Genomic DNA, 14,142 nt, shown 5'->3' on the forward strand with positions numbered 1-14,142 from the left:
CTGTATACTTTCACTAATTTTTAAAGCATTTGTTTTGTTTTACCCAGTTCAAGAACGTTCTGATTAACAACTCTTAATAACATCAATTTATTATAATCGATTTGTTGGTAGGAGATCTTTGAAGATTTGCATAGCTTCAAACATATCAAGGTGCGATCTTTCGTGTAAATATTCAGTGATGGTGACCAGACATGGTTCTGCCCCCAGAGGTCTGATTGGCTCTTCTTTCTGAAGGTTATTATGATGGTGGATCTTAACCCTGTGTCTCCCTCAATGGGCAATTTAAGTCTGTCCTCCAGCTGTGAAGGAATGTAAACCATTGTGATGTACGGGAAGTAAGCTTTCTGACATTATGTTGATGTTTTCATACTATTCCCAAGAGCATCCACACACAGATCAATGCACACCTTCGGCTGCACTGATTGGTTCAGTGTTGGTAAAATTCCCATTGAAGAGTTGGGGAATGTTCAGGGTCCTAAAACATTACAAATAAACACACTGCTGCCTGCTCCAAGTCTGGAGTTTCCCAATTGAACAATTCTTACTGGTCTTGGTCTTACAAAATATTTGAGACGCTGGTGACACCAAGTGGACCAATTTAGGTAGTGCATAAAGAGTAAATGGTTTACTCCATCTGTAAATGACTTACTTTAGCCATCTCTAGGCTGGGTCAAATGCAGTCTAAATTCACTGTGTGCTGTGCAACATTAGACTGATTTGAAATTAAAATAACCCACAAAGTATTACCACTAGTCGTATTTTCTTCTGTTTTGTGTGCATGATTATAAAAATGAAACATGACCCTAATGATTTATGAATGACTTTTATTTAGCCATGAGGTTAAATACATCTCCCATTTCCAAACTGTACTCCATTGATTAAAGCCAGAAGAGTCAACAACCTTTATTTATCCATATATGTGCCACTCAGAAATTGGGAAGAGATGTTACAGGATTTGCCCTTAGGAGAAGCCTATATGGATAATTTACAATTTTTCTCTCTACAATGAGGCCATTGACAAAAATAAAGGGGAAACAAAAGACAATATGGTCGTAACAGTGTAAACACATGGTAATATACATGAAAGCAAAAAAAAGCAATAGGTATCAGTGACATCAAATTAAAATGTAGGGTAAGTTAGTATGAATAAGAACAAAAGACTGAAAACCCTGAAACTTTTTTCAAATAACAGCTCGGCACACATTTCTACATAGCATGCAATAAGGCACCTATCTAACAAGGAAGAAATCTATGCTACAGTGTGAAGCACAAATGTTAACTAAAAAAGGAAAATAAAATATTGCTCGCTGTAATGTTCACTCCCATAAAAACTGTATATCTCTCATTCCCTTTCATATAACCCAAGCCATATCTAAAAAAATACATCAGTTTGTAAAAGATATCTTACACAGAACAGGTAATAAGAGCGCAACCCATTAGAATTTGGAAAAATCATTGTAAAAGTGAGATTTCCTCCTGTAGTCTTTTAGTATAGTCTTTTAGATCAAATTGTGATAGTTTGCAGAAAGTAAGAGCTACCTATATTCTATACATATTGATTTAGTCTCCAAAGCAATAGACAAAGTGTGATATTGCATTTAATGTACATTTGGTGCAAGGGGTACAGCGGAAACTGCACAGTAAATAATTAGGACACAGGTCTTGTTGTAATATGCTACCCAGTAGGTTTTTTATTTTCTATTATGCATTTCCTAATAACTAAATTGCATGTCATAATAGAATCAGGGTGTCAGCCAGTATTGCTCTCTGTACAGTCGATGCAGCAGCACTAACCCATCGTAGACATACAAGAATACAACCGTATAAATATACAAGATGGCTCATGTCTGATGGGGCCCAAATTCCAGAACAAAGCCGCATGAGAACACCTTCAACATGTTGCTCTCCAACACTTAAAACAAATGAAATTCATAAAAGGAAAAAAAAAAGGTGGAGACAAAGTTGATCAAAGTGGATCTTACTATCAAAAATGTAATCTTTTGGAACAGCACACTAGTCACCTATACACATATATAAAAGAAAATCAGTATTTACATTGGATTTTGGATGTTTGTTACACATGGGTTATGGTGGTGAAAAAGAAATAACAATTGAAATTGAGAAAAGTTTTTTGTTCGCCAAATTGGGTTGGTAGCCTTGGATAAAGATGCAGCTGAAAAGCGCATGTGCTCACCTGAAGGTACATAAACCCAATTCTCATCAAAAAGACCAACAGAGGGGGAGGCATATTTTCCCCAGGTAACAATTATTTTAGATCACCAAATCACAATTATTTTTTTATTTTAAAAGTGTTCAAAAGAGGTCCTGAAGTGAAGCACAATCACTAACAAGAATAGAGGCTCCTTCACAATCTATTATTATACCCTTTGCATACTGAGCGCAAAGTCCCGGGTTCTGCTCTGAATTACAGGCTACACGGTCCGTTTTACACCTGAAGACTTGTGTTACTGTCGATTTATTTGCAGCCACTCCACTTCAAAGCGGACATGACCACTGTTGTCTCTATAAGTTGGCCTGACATTTGGTGTGGTGATGTCAATGATGGGACCATTAGTAGAACAGAAACAGAGGGGGGAGATGGGGGTTTTACTCTCGAATGGGACAGCTTGTGAGGGCGGGAGAGGGTGCTCACTGGTCTACATGGATCCTATGATGTCTGGAAAGGGAAGATGAATGGTTAAAGCCTTTTCCACAGTGGGAGCACCTGTATGGTTTTTCAACGGACAGGCTGCGCTGTTTTGGGAAGGCGTTGTTGGGGAATCCCTTCCCTGTGGGGATGGTGTTGTACTGCTGCGGCGGCGATTGTGGTGGCTGGGGCTGCTGCTGCTGCTGCTGTTGTTGTTGTTGTTTGCTCTCCAAGTGAACTCTCTGGTGCCTGGCGAGGGAGGAGGAGTGATTGAATCTTTTGCCACAGTGAGCGCAGGTGTAACTCTTTCCCTCCGAGTGGACTCTTTGGTGCCGGGACAGGGAAGAGGAATGATTGAAGCCCTTATCACAGTGATGGCACATGTAGGGCTTGTCTCCCTGCTGGTGCACCCTCTGCTTTGGGGGAGTGCCGTAGGACAGGGTTTTCCCAGGTTGAGGTGGAGAAAACACTGGATTCTGCAGATGGGTCTTGTGGTGGCGAGAGAGAGAGGAGGAATGATTGAAGCCTTTGTTGCAATGTCTGCAGGTGTAGGGCTTCCCTCCGGCATGGACTTGCTGGTGCTTCTTCAGATGGCGTTTGCGGACAAAACTCTTCCTGCACATGTTGCATTTGTACGGCTTCTCGCCCGAGTGGATCCTCTGGTGCTCTCTCAGAGTGGCAGCAGCCGCAAAACACTTTCCGCACTGTGCGCATCGGTGGGGTTTGTCTCCGAGAACGACTGCAGCGTGGGTCTTCTGGTGCTGCTTTAGGTTGGAAGTTGTGGCAAAGCCTTTGCCACACTGGCCACAGGTATATGGCTTCTCTCGTGCATGGACCTCCTGATGCTTTTTCAGATGCCTTCTGCGGACAAAGCTCTTCCTACACTGAGTGCACTTGTAGGGCTTGTCCTCTGAATGCATCTTCATGTGTTCTCTCAGGGTGATGGCAGCGGCAAAGCTCTTACCGCACTCCGAGCATCTGTGGGGCTTGTCTGGCAAATGAATCATCTGATGAGACTTGAGACTGAAGGCATCGATAACATCTTTGCCCATAATCTCAACTCCAGGAGGGACGTAGGGCTTTTCTTTCATGTGAATCTTCATGTGTTGTTTGAGGCTGGCCTCCACAGCAAAGCTCTCACCACAGTGGACACAGATGTAAGGGTTCAGATCCTTATGGATCTCAAAGTGTTGGTGAAGATCAGCTATGCTTCCAAAAATCTCCCCGCACTCGTTGCACTGCAGTCCATGGGCTTCATGTATGATTACACCATTCTCAGACTCGACTGTCAACTCCCCGCCATGGTCAGACTCCACTTTCACCACATGCTCGCTGTCCCCCTTAAGCAGCACCTCTCCCAGCAGAGTCTCGCCTCCCGACGTCTTGATTTCCGCAGCTGTGAAACAGTGCATCTCTCCATGTTCCACCTTGATGTAATCATGGTCTGACTCCGCTACAATTGCCTCCACACAGGCTACAGCTCCGAGATCTGAACCCAGTTCCTGTATCTTTAAGTCTGAGCCGTGGATCTCCAGCTCGAGTCCACGCTTTTCTTCAGTCATGATCTCCGTTTCTGCTCCATAGTGAAGGTCGACATGGCTGTGGGCTATGACACACTCCGACCCAAGCGTGTCAAGGCCGGGTGTGTCACATTCAGTCTCTGACTCAGCCATGAGAACACACTCCAGCCCCACGACCTCCGTTTTTCAGCTGGACGGGGGACACACTAAAAAGAATCGGGTGATATGGATCTTTGTTTTGGGCCACGTCACGCTGGTGCTCTAGTCAGTGAGCAGACCTGCAGAAAAGACAAAACATAAATTAGAAGATTGTCCTCATTTATATGACTATGCTACTAACAAAAAACAGTATATGTGTATCAGTTACATAGGAACTTAACTATATTGCATCAACATCCTATTACCAACAACCAGTATCTCAATAACTACTAATTTATTGAATTTGAATGAAAAAACTTCAGATAAGTAATCAGTGAGTAATATTGTTGGAATAGAAAAGACCCCGGCTAGTGGTGGTGTTTCAGCTGATTTGTAAACTGGCTTTAGAACTTTGGTCATTTGGTTTGAGAAAATTGGTCTTACCGTTGTAAGACCTTTTCGGTCCCAATTTCGCTGTCGACAACAAACCATATACTACATTTAAAGCCAGACTTTCTAAAAGAAAAAAGTCAACCTTAAGATTATTATCCATAATGCATTAATTATGTGTCTATCTATGTTTTTTGCAGTTTAATTTACTATTTTTACAGAACTCTTAGGTACAGTGCCATTATCATAACTGTTGCTGTTATGATTATGCTGCTGTATTTATTGAACATCTTATATATTTTTTAACTATTAACAAGAATTCCTTCGGGATAAATAAAGTCTTATCTTGTATACAACATAATTCATAATTTGATCTTAAAAAGCTGAGTAAAGCAAATATGCTATATAAGTAGCATCCATTCCCTGTGCTCTCCGAGGACAGACATGCACTTCTACCTCCAACACATAATATAGCTCTTGGTTGCTGTCAACAGCAAAGACGAGGGTTGGTGAGTGTTTGGTTAACACAATAGGTTTATCAGAAGAGTAACAAAGGGGAAGCCCTTCACACAAGATATGTGTAACTAGTTTGTATGCTCGAGTACCCATTGGTCTATGTTTGTTCTCTAAAACAGTATTGTTGCATTTCAATTCAGAAAGCTTAATAAGTAGTTTAAAATGTAGACATGCATCGGCTCGTATTTAATTATATGGGTTTCCATATCAGCGTGCATCATATCAAATTAACGGCCAGATGCAATACTACTTATCATATAAAGTTGTCAATTTGGTAGCCAAACTATCACTAGCTAACACAAATGATAAAATCAAGTTGTCGTGATCAACCCCCTAATTCGTACTTAATCCGCAAGCCAAAACCTGTGCGGCCTACATATTTCCATTGTCTCCGCAGTTTGCATGCATTACTTCTAAAACGACTTGAAATATGTGGAGGCATCAAAAGAACAACGCATTGTTGTTAAACATTGAACTGTTGGTGGCTAGCCTTCAATAACAGCTACAAAATAGCCTTCATAGCAGCTAGTTAGCTGGCTATGGTCGAGGGGCGACTGGTTAACGAGAGCATTGTGTTAGCTGCTAATGTGATCGCAATTTAGCCAGCTAACTAGCTTCATAGCAAAAGCAACTCGCGAGTACATAGTAAAGACACCGAAAACAGCCACATACTCACATCAACACATTATTCGAAATGGGTAATATGGTGTTATTTATGAATCTTCGACCGACGCGAAAAATCTCCTTGTGCGAGTATTAACAGGCCATCTTGTTGTGCCACACCAGCACTTCCAGCTAGCCAAGATTACATGCTCGCCTAAGATGGCTGCCGCTAGCTAGTTAGCAGCGTTAGCTTCCGCCCTCCATAACATATTGAATTAGAGCTGGCCCAGAAGCGCTGTCGCAGTAAGTCAAAAACACACACACAGCTTGTAAAACTCACGTATGATAGTATGTCGTTTGTATTAAATCCTCGTAAAATAGGCAGTAGCGACGAATAGCAACGTCGTAGGCTAATGGTAAGTAGGTTAGCACGCTAAGAGCCACACGGCACTTCCAACCAGTAGTTGGCTAGCAGAAACAAAGATGGCTAACCGTGAGGGCGATGAATGCTGCGCGAAAAGCCCGGGAAAGGATGCGTCCTACTTACACAGCAATCCAGACAAGACACACGTCCCACGGCAGAAACAGCTCTAAAGAAGGGCAACCGAACAGAAAAAGACAAGACAACTAATTAAACTGCTGCTTGAGGCGGCACTGTACATCTTGGCTAAGACCCTAAAGCCCTCCTCTACTGCGGCAGCACCAACCCGCACACACGACTTCAATGGCGGCCTTGCTGGTGTTAGCAGCTATCCAGCCGAGACAATATTAGCGTGCTGGCTACATAGCCATGATGCAAAGCTAACAAGCCAGCTAATCCAGTTTGCTAGCAACGCTAAAGGCTGCTCTCCTGTTTAGTAGCAGCCTGTAGATTGTAAAACATTGGAGCGGAAGCTCTGCTTTACCGCCCATCAGACCATGTTAAGTATGGTTTCGCATGCAAAGGCGAAGAAAGGCGCCTAGGCCGAGTCTATAAAGAACAAGTATCAGAAATAACCTAGATGAGACTCAAATCTGAAATAGATCCATACCGTTATATTAATATTTCCCTGTGCGTTTCCAACATAACTAAATGCATCAACCAAAGCCAGCCATGCCCTGTGTTTTTCCATTACAAAGTTCGTTACTATCATAACTGGAGACACAAAATAAACAACACAAACGTTGACTACCAAAGTTAATCATAACAAAGACAAAAACATTTCCCCACCCCCGTTAAACAGAGCAACCCTCTACTTTAACGCTGCTACTGTTTATAACATTAAGTAGAGTTTACACCATTAACAATCGCCAGGAGTCCGGATCAAAATGGTTTGAATTAATACAAATACATGTTTAAAAAAAGCTTGCATGCACACCCACCTTATGTCCTTTTACTTTTTAATTGCTGAAGAACGGGAGAAAAAAATAGTCGTTTTATATGCTTCAAACTCAGGGTTGAGAAAGGGCTTTGCAGGCTGTTGTGAGGCTGGTCAAACTGCTATGTGTCTTCCTCTCTCTCTGCCTCTGTGTATTGCTGGCGCCACAGCTCATCTGGCGCCAACGTTGGACGACCGACGCACTTTAGCGTCGTTTCAATACAGCAAGCAGACCACTATCACCCCCTGCAGGCCTGGAGACAAACAGGGGCTTATGCAGAAACACTTCTGTAATTCAATTTACAAAAATACGTCTGAAATTGCCGAAAGTAAAGCATGGCAATGCAAGTCCATTTCAGAAAAGCCTATACTATTGGATTGTAGTTATTGATGCATTAATTTATATTTTTAGTGTTTTAATGGCTGGTATATAATAGGGCTGGTATATAATAGAACTGTTACAGGGTGTGTATTTTTGTCAAATGTGTAACTTTTTAATTATAATTTTTTTTTAATTATCTTTAGTACTTTTTTTTATGCATGCTTAGGTAACATTAAGCTGTCTTTGGCTCTTTTTTGCTGTAACAATGTACATTTCCACTCTGTGGGACTAATAAAGATATTTTGATTCTGATTCTGATGATAATTGCCACATGATGATAATCATATGCACAGCCTATACATAAATACATTTCTCACCATAAATACTTTTACTTATGTAGGCCTTCTTCAAATAATTGTGCTGTTACTGTAAAACCTCTTTGATTTTACTCTGCTTTACCACTTCATTCAGTTGTGCAATATTGCAAAGGGTTCAAAATTGCGGGATCAGGTTTTAGATGCTATATAGTTCTTAGTAGCCTATACTAAGGAGTAGAGGCAACATACAAAGGCATATATAAAATGTATGTAGTAATGAATAAGTCCCACAAGATGTTGCTGTTTTCACAGAGCAAGTGTTTGATTAAGGTCCAGATAGAATGGGCAGCAACTATTTTACATATCAAGGGCAAATCTAAAGATAGCCATAAGACAAATGTGATATTGAAACAAATATAACAAGGGTAAGTTAATACTTAACAGTGCAGTAGTTACATTCAAAAGGATAATGATTTAACAGCAGTTAATATAATTTAAAATAGAAATGTTAAAATTGTCTATTGTGTTATTCATGCTATCCTTATCCTAAAATAATCAATAGAGATACAAACATAAATGTAATTACATGTAATAAATAAGTAAGACTTTATTTTATTGAGGTAGTTTCAACTTGTCCTCTTCTTTGTTCGAGCCTATTTGTAGTAACACCCATTGCCTATAAATGCCCAACCAGGAATACTGGTTTTACAATGAGAGTGGACCACATAGTTAACATTCTGTCACACACATCGTCAGTCTCACAGTTTCACTGAAGCTGTTAACTTCAGTTCTTCGTTTTCTCCAAGGATAGGCTACCTCCTCCTGCTTACTTTTTATCAAAGCTTTTCTTCAGCATTGGATCCAACACATTTGGGTAACATATTGCTGCTGAGCTGAAGCACCTGTGGATTTAAATTTTGGTCCCACAATTGCCAGACATCCTATTTAAAAAATGTCTCTAGATTTAGACAGATATAGCTCGGACAAATCTCGTCGGTCTACCAGTCGCAACCAGTCGAGGACCCTGGCCAAGTCCGGGGAAGTGGTGTGTGACTTCTGCACAACTAGGAAGCAGAAGGCTGAGAAGTCCTGCCTGGTGTGCCTGGCGTCTTACTGCGAGACCCACGTCCAGACTCACTATGACTACCCTGCCCTGATGAAGCACAAGCTGGTCAAAGCTACGGGTCAGATGAGAGAGAAGATCTGTGCGCAGCATGACAAGCTGCTGGAGGCTTTTTGTCGCACTGATGAGACATCAGTGTGTGTTTTGTGCATGATGGATGAACACAAACACCACGACATCGTCCCGGCTGGAACTGAAAGGACTGAGAAACAAGTGAGTGGTGAAAACGACATGTCCATCTAAACTTTTGGTTAAGATACTCAAGGAGTTTTTTTAAAGGCATATTTATTGTTTAAGGCTGACAAATACACTTTAATGTCATTCCCTCTATAGAAACAACTTGGTACCACACTGCACACATCTCAGACTAGGATTGACCAGAGAGTTAAAAAGTGGCAGGATCTCCGTCAAGCTGTTGAATCAGTTAAAGTAAGTAAAAACTACTTTAAACATAATAGGTCAAACATTAGGGTATTTTGTAAGGAAAATAACTGCTTTTTTATCCATATTTTAACAAACTCTCTTCCTCTCTTTGTGATGTTTCTCCTCAGCACTCGGCTCAAACTGCCATGGAGGAGAACGAGAGGATCTTCAGCGAGCTTCTGCTTTCCATCGAGAGGAAATACAATGAAGTCAAAGAGATGATCCGTTCCCATGAAAAGACAACTGTGACACGGGCCGAGTTACTTCTGGACCGCTTGGAAGAAGAGATCACTCTGCTGAGGAAGAAACACACTGACCTGGACAAGCTCTCTCACACCGATGATCACATACACTTTCTGCAGGTGAGGTTTATATGAACTGAGGAACTTGTATAGTGCAAACATCAGGAGTCTTAGTAGAAAACATGTAGAAGCTGTTAATGCTCATTTCTATCTTTCATCTCTTTTACCAGAGCTGGCAGTCTCTGTCTGGCCCCTCCGGATATGAAGACCTCAACAACATCTGTGCCGCTCCCAATTACTCCTTTGATGCCACCAAGAGAGCCATCGCTGCACTGAAATTACAAGTAGAAGAAGTCAGCAAGACTGAAATGAGAAAAATCTCAGGAGCAGGTACACAAATGTGTGATTTTCATCTCAAATAGCATTGATGCCCCTCTCTAGTTCCTTTAAGGAATGTTTTTTCAGTCTGCTTCTGCTCTCATAAAACTTATGCTGCCCTGTGTTTTTTATCTGCCTCTTTATAGTGAATGATGTATACATCACGCAGGAGGTTGAAACAAAGACAACGAGTGAATCAATATCGAGAGAAGAATCAAGGTCAAGAGAAGAACCGAGGTCAAGAGATGAACCCAGGACAAGAGATGAACCCAGGACAAGAGATGAACCCAGGACAAGAGAAGAACCCAGGACAAGAGAAGAGTTCCTGAAATGTGAGTTAAAAAAATTATTTTACAGAGAAGGATGCCTTTAACCTTTCATGAAACCTTTAGCAAAAGCAACTTGGCAAGGCTACTTTGCAGTCATATCAAACCCCACTCATATTCAGCCAAAGTGTATTCTGTACTAAGGTTCATAACAGGACAGTCATGTTGACATATAGCAGGCACATCTTCCTTACAAAGGCATGACTACACCATCGGGTGAAACACATTTTCGGAGTGTTACAAAAGGCATGCCGCCTGTAGAACTGGTTTGGTGAAATGTAAGACAGCAAACTCACAGTTCAGTATCACTTAAACAAACACAGGTGTTCCCACTGTAATTCCACCTTGGTAAAGCATATTAACAAACTGATGCATTAAAATGATTCACCAAGGATTAAGTGGACTAACTTTGTTCCGAACCATTTATGTGGGTGATTTATGTACGACCCAAAGAAGAAGGAAAAGGGAAGAAAATGTGCTCATCTGAAAAGAGACAAATAGTAAAACATATAGCATTACATTGGAAAACAGATACTGATCAACAAAAAAGAGATGATCAATTATGAAATTGTCCTGCTTTGTTTAGACTCTTGCCAGCTGAGTTTGGAGGTCAACAGTGTCCATCGCAACCTTCATCTCTCCGAGGGTAACCGATCAGCAACGATGAAGAGTGAGCCCAAGAATTACCCTGACCACCCAGACCGATTCGAGCAATGGCAACAGGTGAGAATATATTCAGCACGCCAAAAAGTTATTTAGTGCCTGAGAAGAGGGTTGTGAATTCTAAAGAGTCAAAATGATCACAATATCAAGAAGTCAAACACAAAAGCGCAGGTCTGATTTGTGAGTTTGGGCTATTTTTCTCCCATAAGATGTCATATTTTAGACTACTGAACAGAAGACCTCCTGAATACACATTCAGTTGTTTATTTTACTACACTTTGTCAATCTGCATCTGTAAAGTTATCCTATAAACTCACTAAATGCTAACATAGATAATGCCTTATTGACACACCTAGTGGACCTATCATGCTATATTTGACAAATATATTGTAGGGCCATAATATATAAAACAGTTTTTTTTTCAAAATACCAAACAGATCATGCATTTTAGCCATGCCTCATTTCGCTCTATTTGCTCTTTTCCAGCCCTGTTTTTGCAAGGGCTGATTCTGTGACATAGCTTTAATGCAAATGAGCTGCAGCTGACCACTCCCCCCTGCAGGAGAGGGGAGCATGCTTTGAGATCAGCTGCTGGGCTGTCAGAAGAGGGGGAGGAAAAGAGAGAGTCCGTCCTCCGTGTTTTATTCTTATATGATTATATAGAGTCGTTATTCATTTGTTTTAAAGCTCAATAAATAACAAAGAAGACTTTTGACCGGCACTTTTCTAATTTTGTCCGGAAGATTTAAACTTTAACGGACATGTTGACCGGCGAAAAAAAATCTAACTGAAATTCTGCCGCACGGTCCCCTCGTCCCTTGGAAGAGGCAGAGAGGTGGGTGTTTGTCATCTGCTGGTGGCAAACCGGAGATAATTACAGCGAGGGAGGGATTGCATTGAATTACAGCAGCAGGAGCAAACGCTTGCCTCGGGGAGGGAGAAAAAGAGCCACAGCGGAGAATAAACAGAAGGGCAACCATGGCAAACATGCGCGGGAAGTCTTCTTCGCTGCTTTTGTGGCAGACTACAGCGCCACTTACAGGCCTGGCATATTTACTACAGCGTCTCCAGCGCTTTCGAGCGGCAATGGCCGTGGCCCAACCCCCCATTCCCCTGATAGGTGGAGAGTTGCCCATATAGGCGGAGCACCCCTTTTCTGACGTCAGAACAATTCAAATCTGTATCAGCTCCGTTGCAGCCCCGTTTTTAGAGATTTGGGTATGGAGGAAAAGAGAGAGGGTTGTGTTTTCTGACACTTGGTGAGTTCCCTGACACACCGGGGACACATATTCATGTATAAAAGACCTACAAAAGTGCATTTTGCATGATTGGTCCACAAAAAATGTCAGTAGACTTAGAACACGAACATTTTTTTTATTAGTTTTCTTTCTCTTTTTTGTGAAACATGTCTTTTGTTTGTATTGAATGAAAATCTCCATCCATATCAGGCTATTAATCTTTGAAGTTATTCTTATTATAAACGTATTTCATTTGTGTAGTTGCAGTACATATCTGGGCAAAGGTGAAGTAAACTCTCATATTAAAAGCTAACAATGCTTAAACGTTGTCTTTTAACCTCTCATTCGGTCCATGCAGGTGTTGTGCAGGGAGAGCCTGAATGGTCGCTGTTACTGGGAGGTGGACTGGAGGGGGACAGAGGTGGACATGGCTGTTAGCTACAGGGGAATCCGCCGTAAAGGAAACAGCAATGAGTGCAGCCTGGGCTGGAACGACAAGTCCTGGAGTCTGTACTGCTCTGACTCCAAATTCTCCTTTGTGCACAACAACAAGAGCACAGATCTTGCAGCTCCTATTGCATCCCGAATCGGCATCTACCTGGATTATTCTGCAGGAACACTTGCATTTTACAGTGTTTCTGATGGCATGCAGCTTCTGCACAGAATCCAGACGATATTCACTCAGCCCCTCTACCCTGCATTCAGTGTGTGGGGCTTCGGTAGTAGTATCAGAGTGTAGGAGAGTTGCCATAGTGCTAGTTATGTGCGACAAATGTACACAAAATTCCATATATCCTTTAAAAAAATTAAAATGTGGATTCTATTTTATGTTAACCTTTGCTTTAAGTTTTCTTTCTTCCTTTATGAGCGGTTTATGATTCAAGTGTTCTGTTTTTTCTTTTTTTAAATGATCCAATTACTATTTTTTATATAAATGAATCCTACCCTCTGTGTATTTTATTTTGATCACTGTTGTTTTGGGGCAATCTAATTATAAAACATATGCACTAATTGACTATGTTATTTCACAGTGTTCCACATCTTTTTCTCATTATGTTTTAACACGTTTTATATTTATATTAATGGTATACTGTGTTTTAAACTAAATTAAATAAAACTTTCTAAAACCACCATGTTTTTTTAAATGTATCTCTGCATTCTACTGTAGTTATGCAACATGTCAGTCTATACACCATCTTTGCTCTAATTATACAAAAATACCTCCTTTAGTTGTTGGGGAAAACCTGGAAACAAAGTATTTCATATGCCACTTGTGATGATGTGACAAATGTAAAAACTATTTGATAATCAACAGAAATCAAATAAAAGTGATTTTATTTTTTATCAATAATCACCAGACTCAATAGATTATTGCCTTCCACCACCATCTGCTGGTCCTCATTAGTGCATACACCTATTAACAAGTAATATATATACATACCATGGTTGAAGCTCCAGGGGGCAGCAGAAACACGTTTCGTCTCTACAGGTGTGACCTGCATCTTTGAGTCTTTTGGCTGTCCAGTGAGAGAATAAAACGACCCATACGATCAACTACTAATTGAAGTAGTACATGTAGGATACACCAACAATTAATTCGTTTTCCATAATGACTGTTATAATGAGGTGTTTTGTTTGTTTTTATATAGGACTACTTTAGATATGCAATACAGAGGTAGTTTTCTCATAAAAGAAACATGTACCTAAAATAATTAGAAGTGCTCATGACCTCCACAGGGTATAACACTAATGGTGGTAACACAGTTATTAGGTTTATCTTGAAAAGCATAATCATACTGTAAAATATGCAGTGGTCTACGTACATTTACTGCAGTACTGTCCGTAAGTACAATTTGTAGGTACTTGTACTTTACCTGAGCATTTCCATTTAAGTATTGCTGCTTTTATTAAGTAGAACATCTGAGTACTTCTTCCATC

General features: G+C 40.8%; 2 protein-coding genes across 6 annotated transcripts; one reads left to right on the forward strand and one right to left on the reverse strand.

Annotated features, from left to right (window-relative positions):
• Positions 1-807: 807 nt before the first annotated feature.
• si:ch211-198a12.6 (uncharacterized protein LOC563253 homolog) lies at positions 808-7,398 on the reverse strand. 5 transcript variants are annotated; one of them, XM_034151991.1, is made up of 3 exons: positions 7,177-7,380; positions 6,362-6,404; positions 808-4,445 (listed from the first exon to the last, which is right to left on the reverse strand). In XM_034151991.1, exon 3 carries the CDS (start codon positions 4,318-4,320, stop codon positions 2,650-2,652), a length of 1,671 nt encoding a protein of 556 aa, XP_034007882.1. In that variant the 5' UTR covers positions 4,321-4,445; positions 6,362-6,404; positions 7,177-7,380; the 3' UTR covers positions 808-2,649. The 5 variants fall into 5 exon arrangements, with proteins under 5 accessions (XP_034007882.1, XP_034007881.1, XP_034007883.1 ...); XM_034151990.1 differs by lacking the exon at positions 6,362-6,404 and having other exon boundaries at positions 7,177-7,398; XM_034151992.1 differs by lacking the exons at positions 6,362-6,404; positions 7,177-7,380 and adding an exon at positions 6,307-6,326.
• Positions 7,399-8,563: 1,165 nt separating this feature from the next.
• On the forward strand, positions 8,564-13,334 carry ftr14l (finTRIM family, member 14-like). The gene is made up of 7 exons (XM_034151995.1): positions 8,564-9,147; positions 9,268-9,363; positions 9,486-9,719; positions 9,830-9,989; positions 10,124-10,309; positions 10,890-11,026; positions 12,563-13,334. Exons 1-7 carry the CDS (start codon positions 8,764-8,766, stop codon positions 12,941-12,943), a joined length of 1,578 nt encoding a protein of 525 aa, XP_034007886.1. The 5' UTR covers positions 8,564-8,763; the 3' UTR covers positions 12,944-13,334.
• The last annotated feature ends 808 nt before the right edge of the window (positions 13,335-14,142 follow it).

This window comes from Trematomus bernacchii, unplaced genomic scaffold, assembly GCF_902827165.1.
Source record: "Trematomus bernacchii unplaced genomic scaffold, fTreBer1.1, whole genome shotgun sequence".
In the NCBI taxonomy this organism is placed as follows: domain Eukaryota; kingdom Metazoa; phylum Chordata; class Actinopteri; order Perciformes; family Nototheniidae; genus Trematomus; species Trematomus bernacchii.

What these genes read in the sequence shown, in the direction of transcription:
- ftr14l (XM_034151995.1), top strand. Translation starts at nt 8,764, where the DNA reads ATGTCTCTAGATTTAGACAGATATAGCTCGGACAAATCTCGTCGGTCT. An exon ending in AAGAGAAGAGTTCCTGAAAT is followed by an intron (nt 10,310 to 10,889) that starts GTGAGTTAAAAA and finishes TGCTTTGTTTAG; the next exon opens with ACTCTTGCCAGCTGAGTTTG. An exon ending in GATTCGAGCAATGGCAACAG is followed by an intron (nt 11,027 to 12,562) that starts GTGAGAATATAT and finishes CGGTCCATGCAG; the next exon opens with GTGTTGTGCAGGGAGAGCCT.
- si:ch211-198a12.6 (XM_034151990.1), bottom strand. Translation starts at nt 4,320, where the DNA reads ATGGCTGAGTCAGAGACTGAATGTGACACACCCGGCCTTGACACGCTT.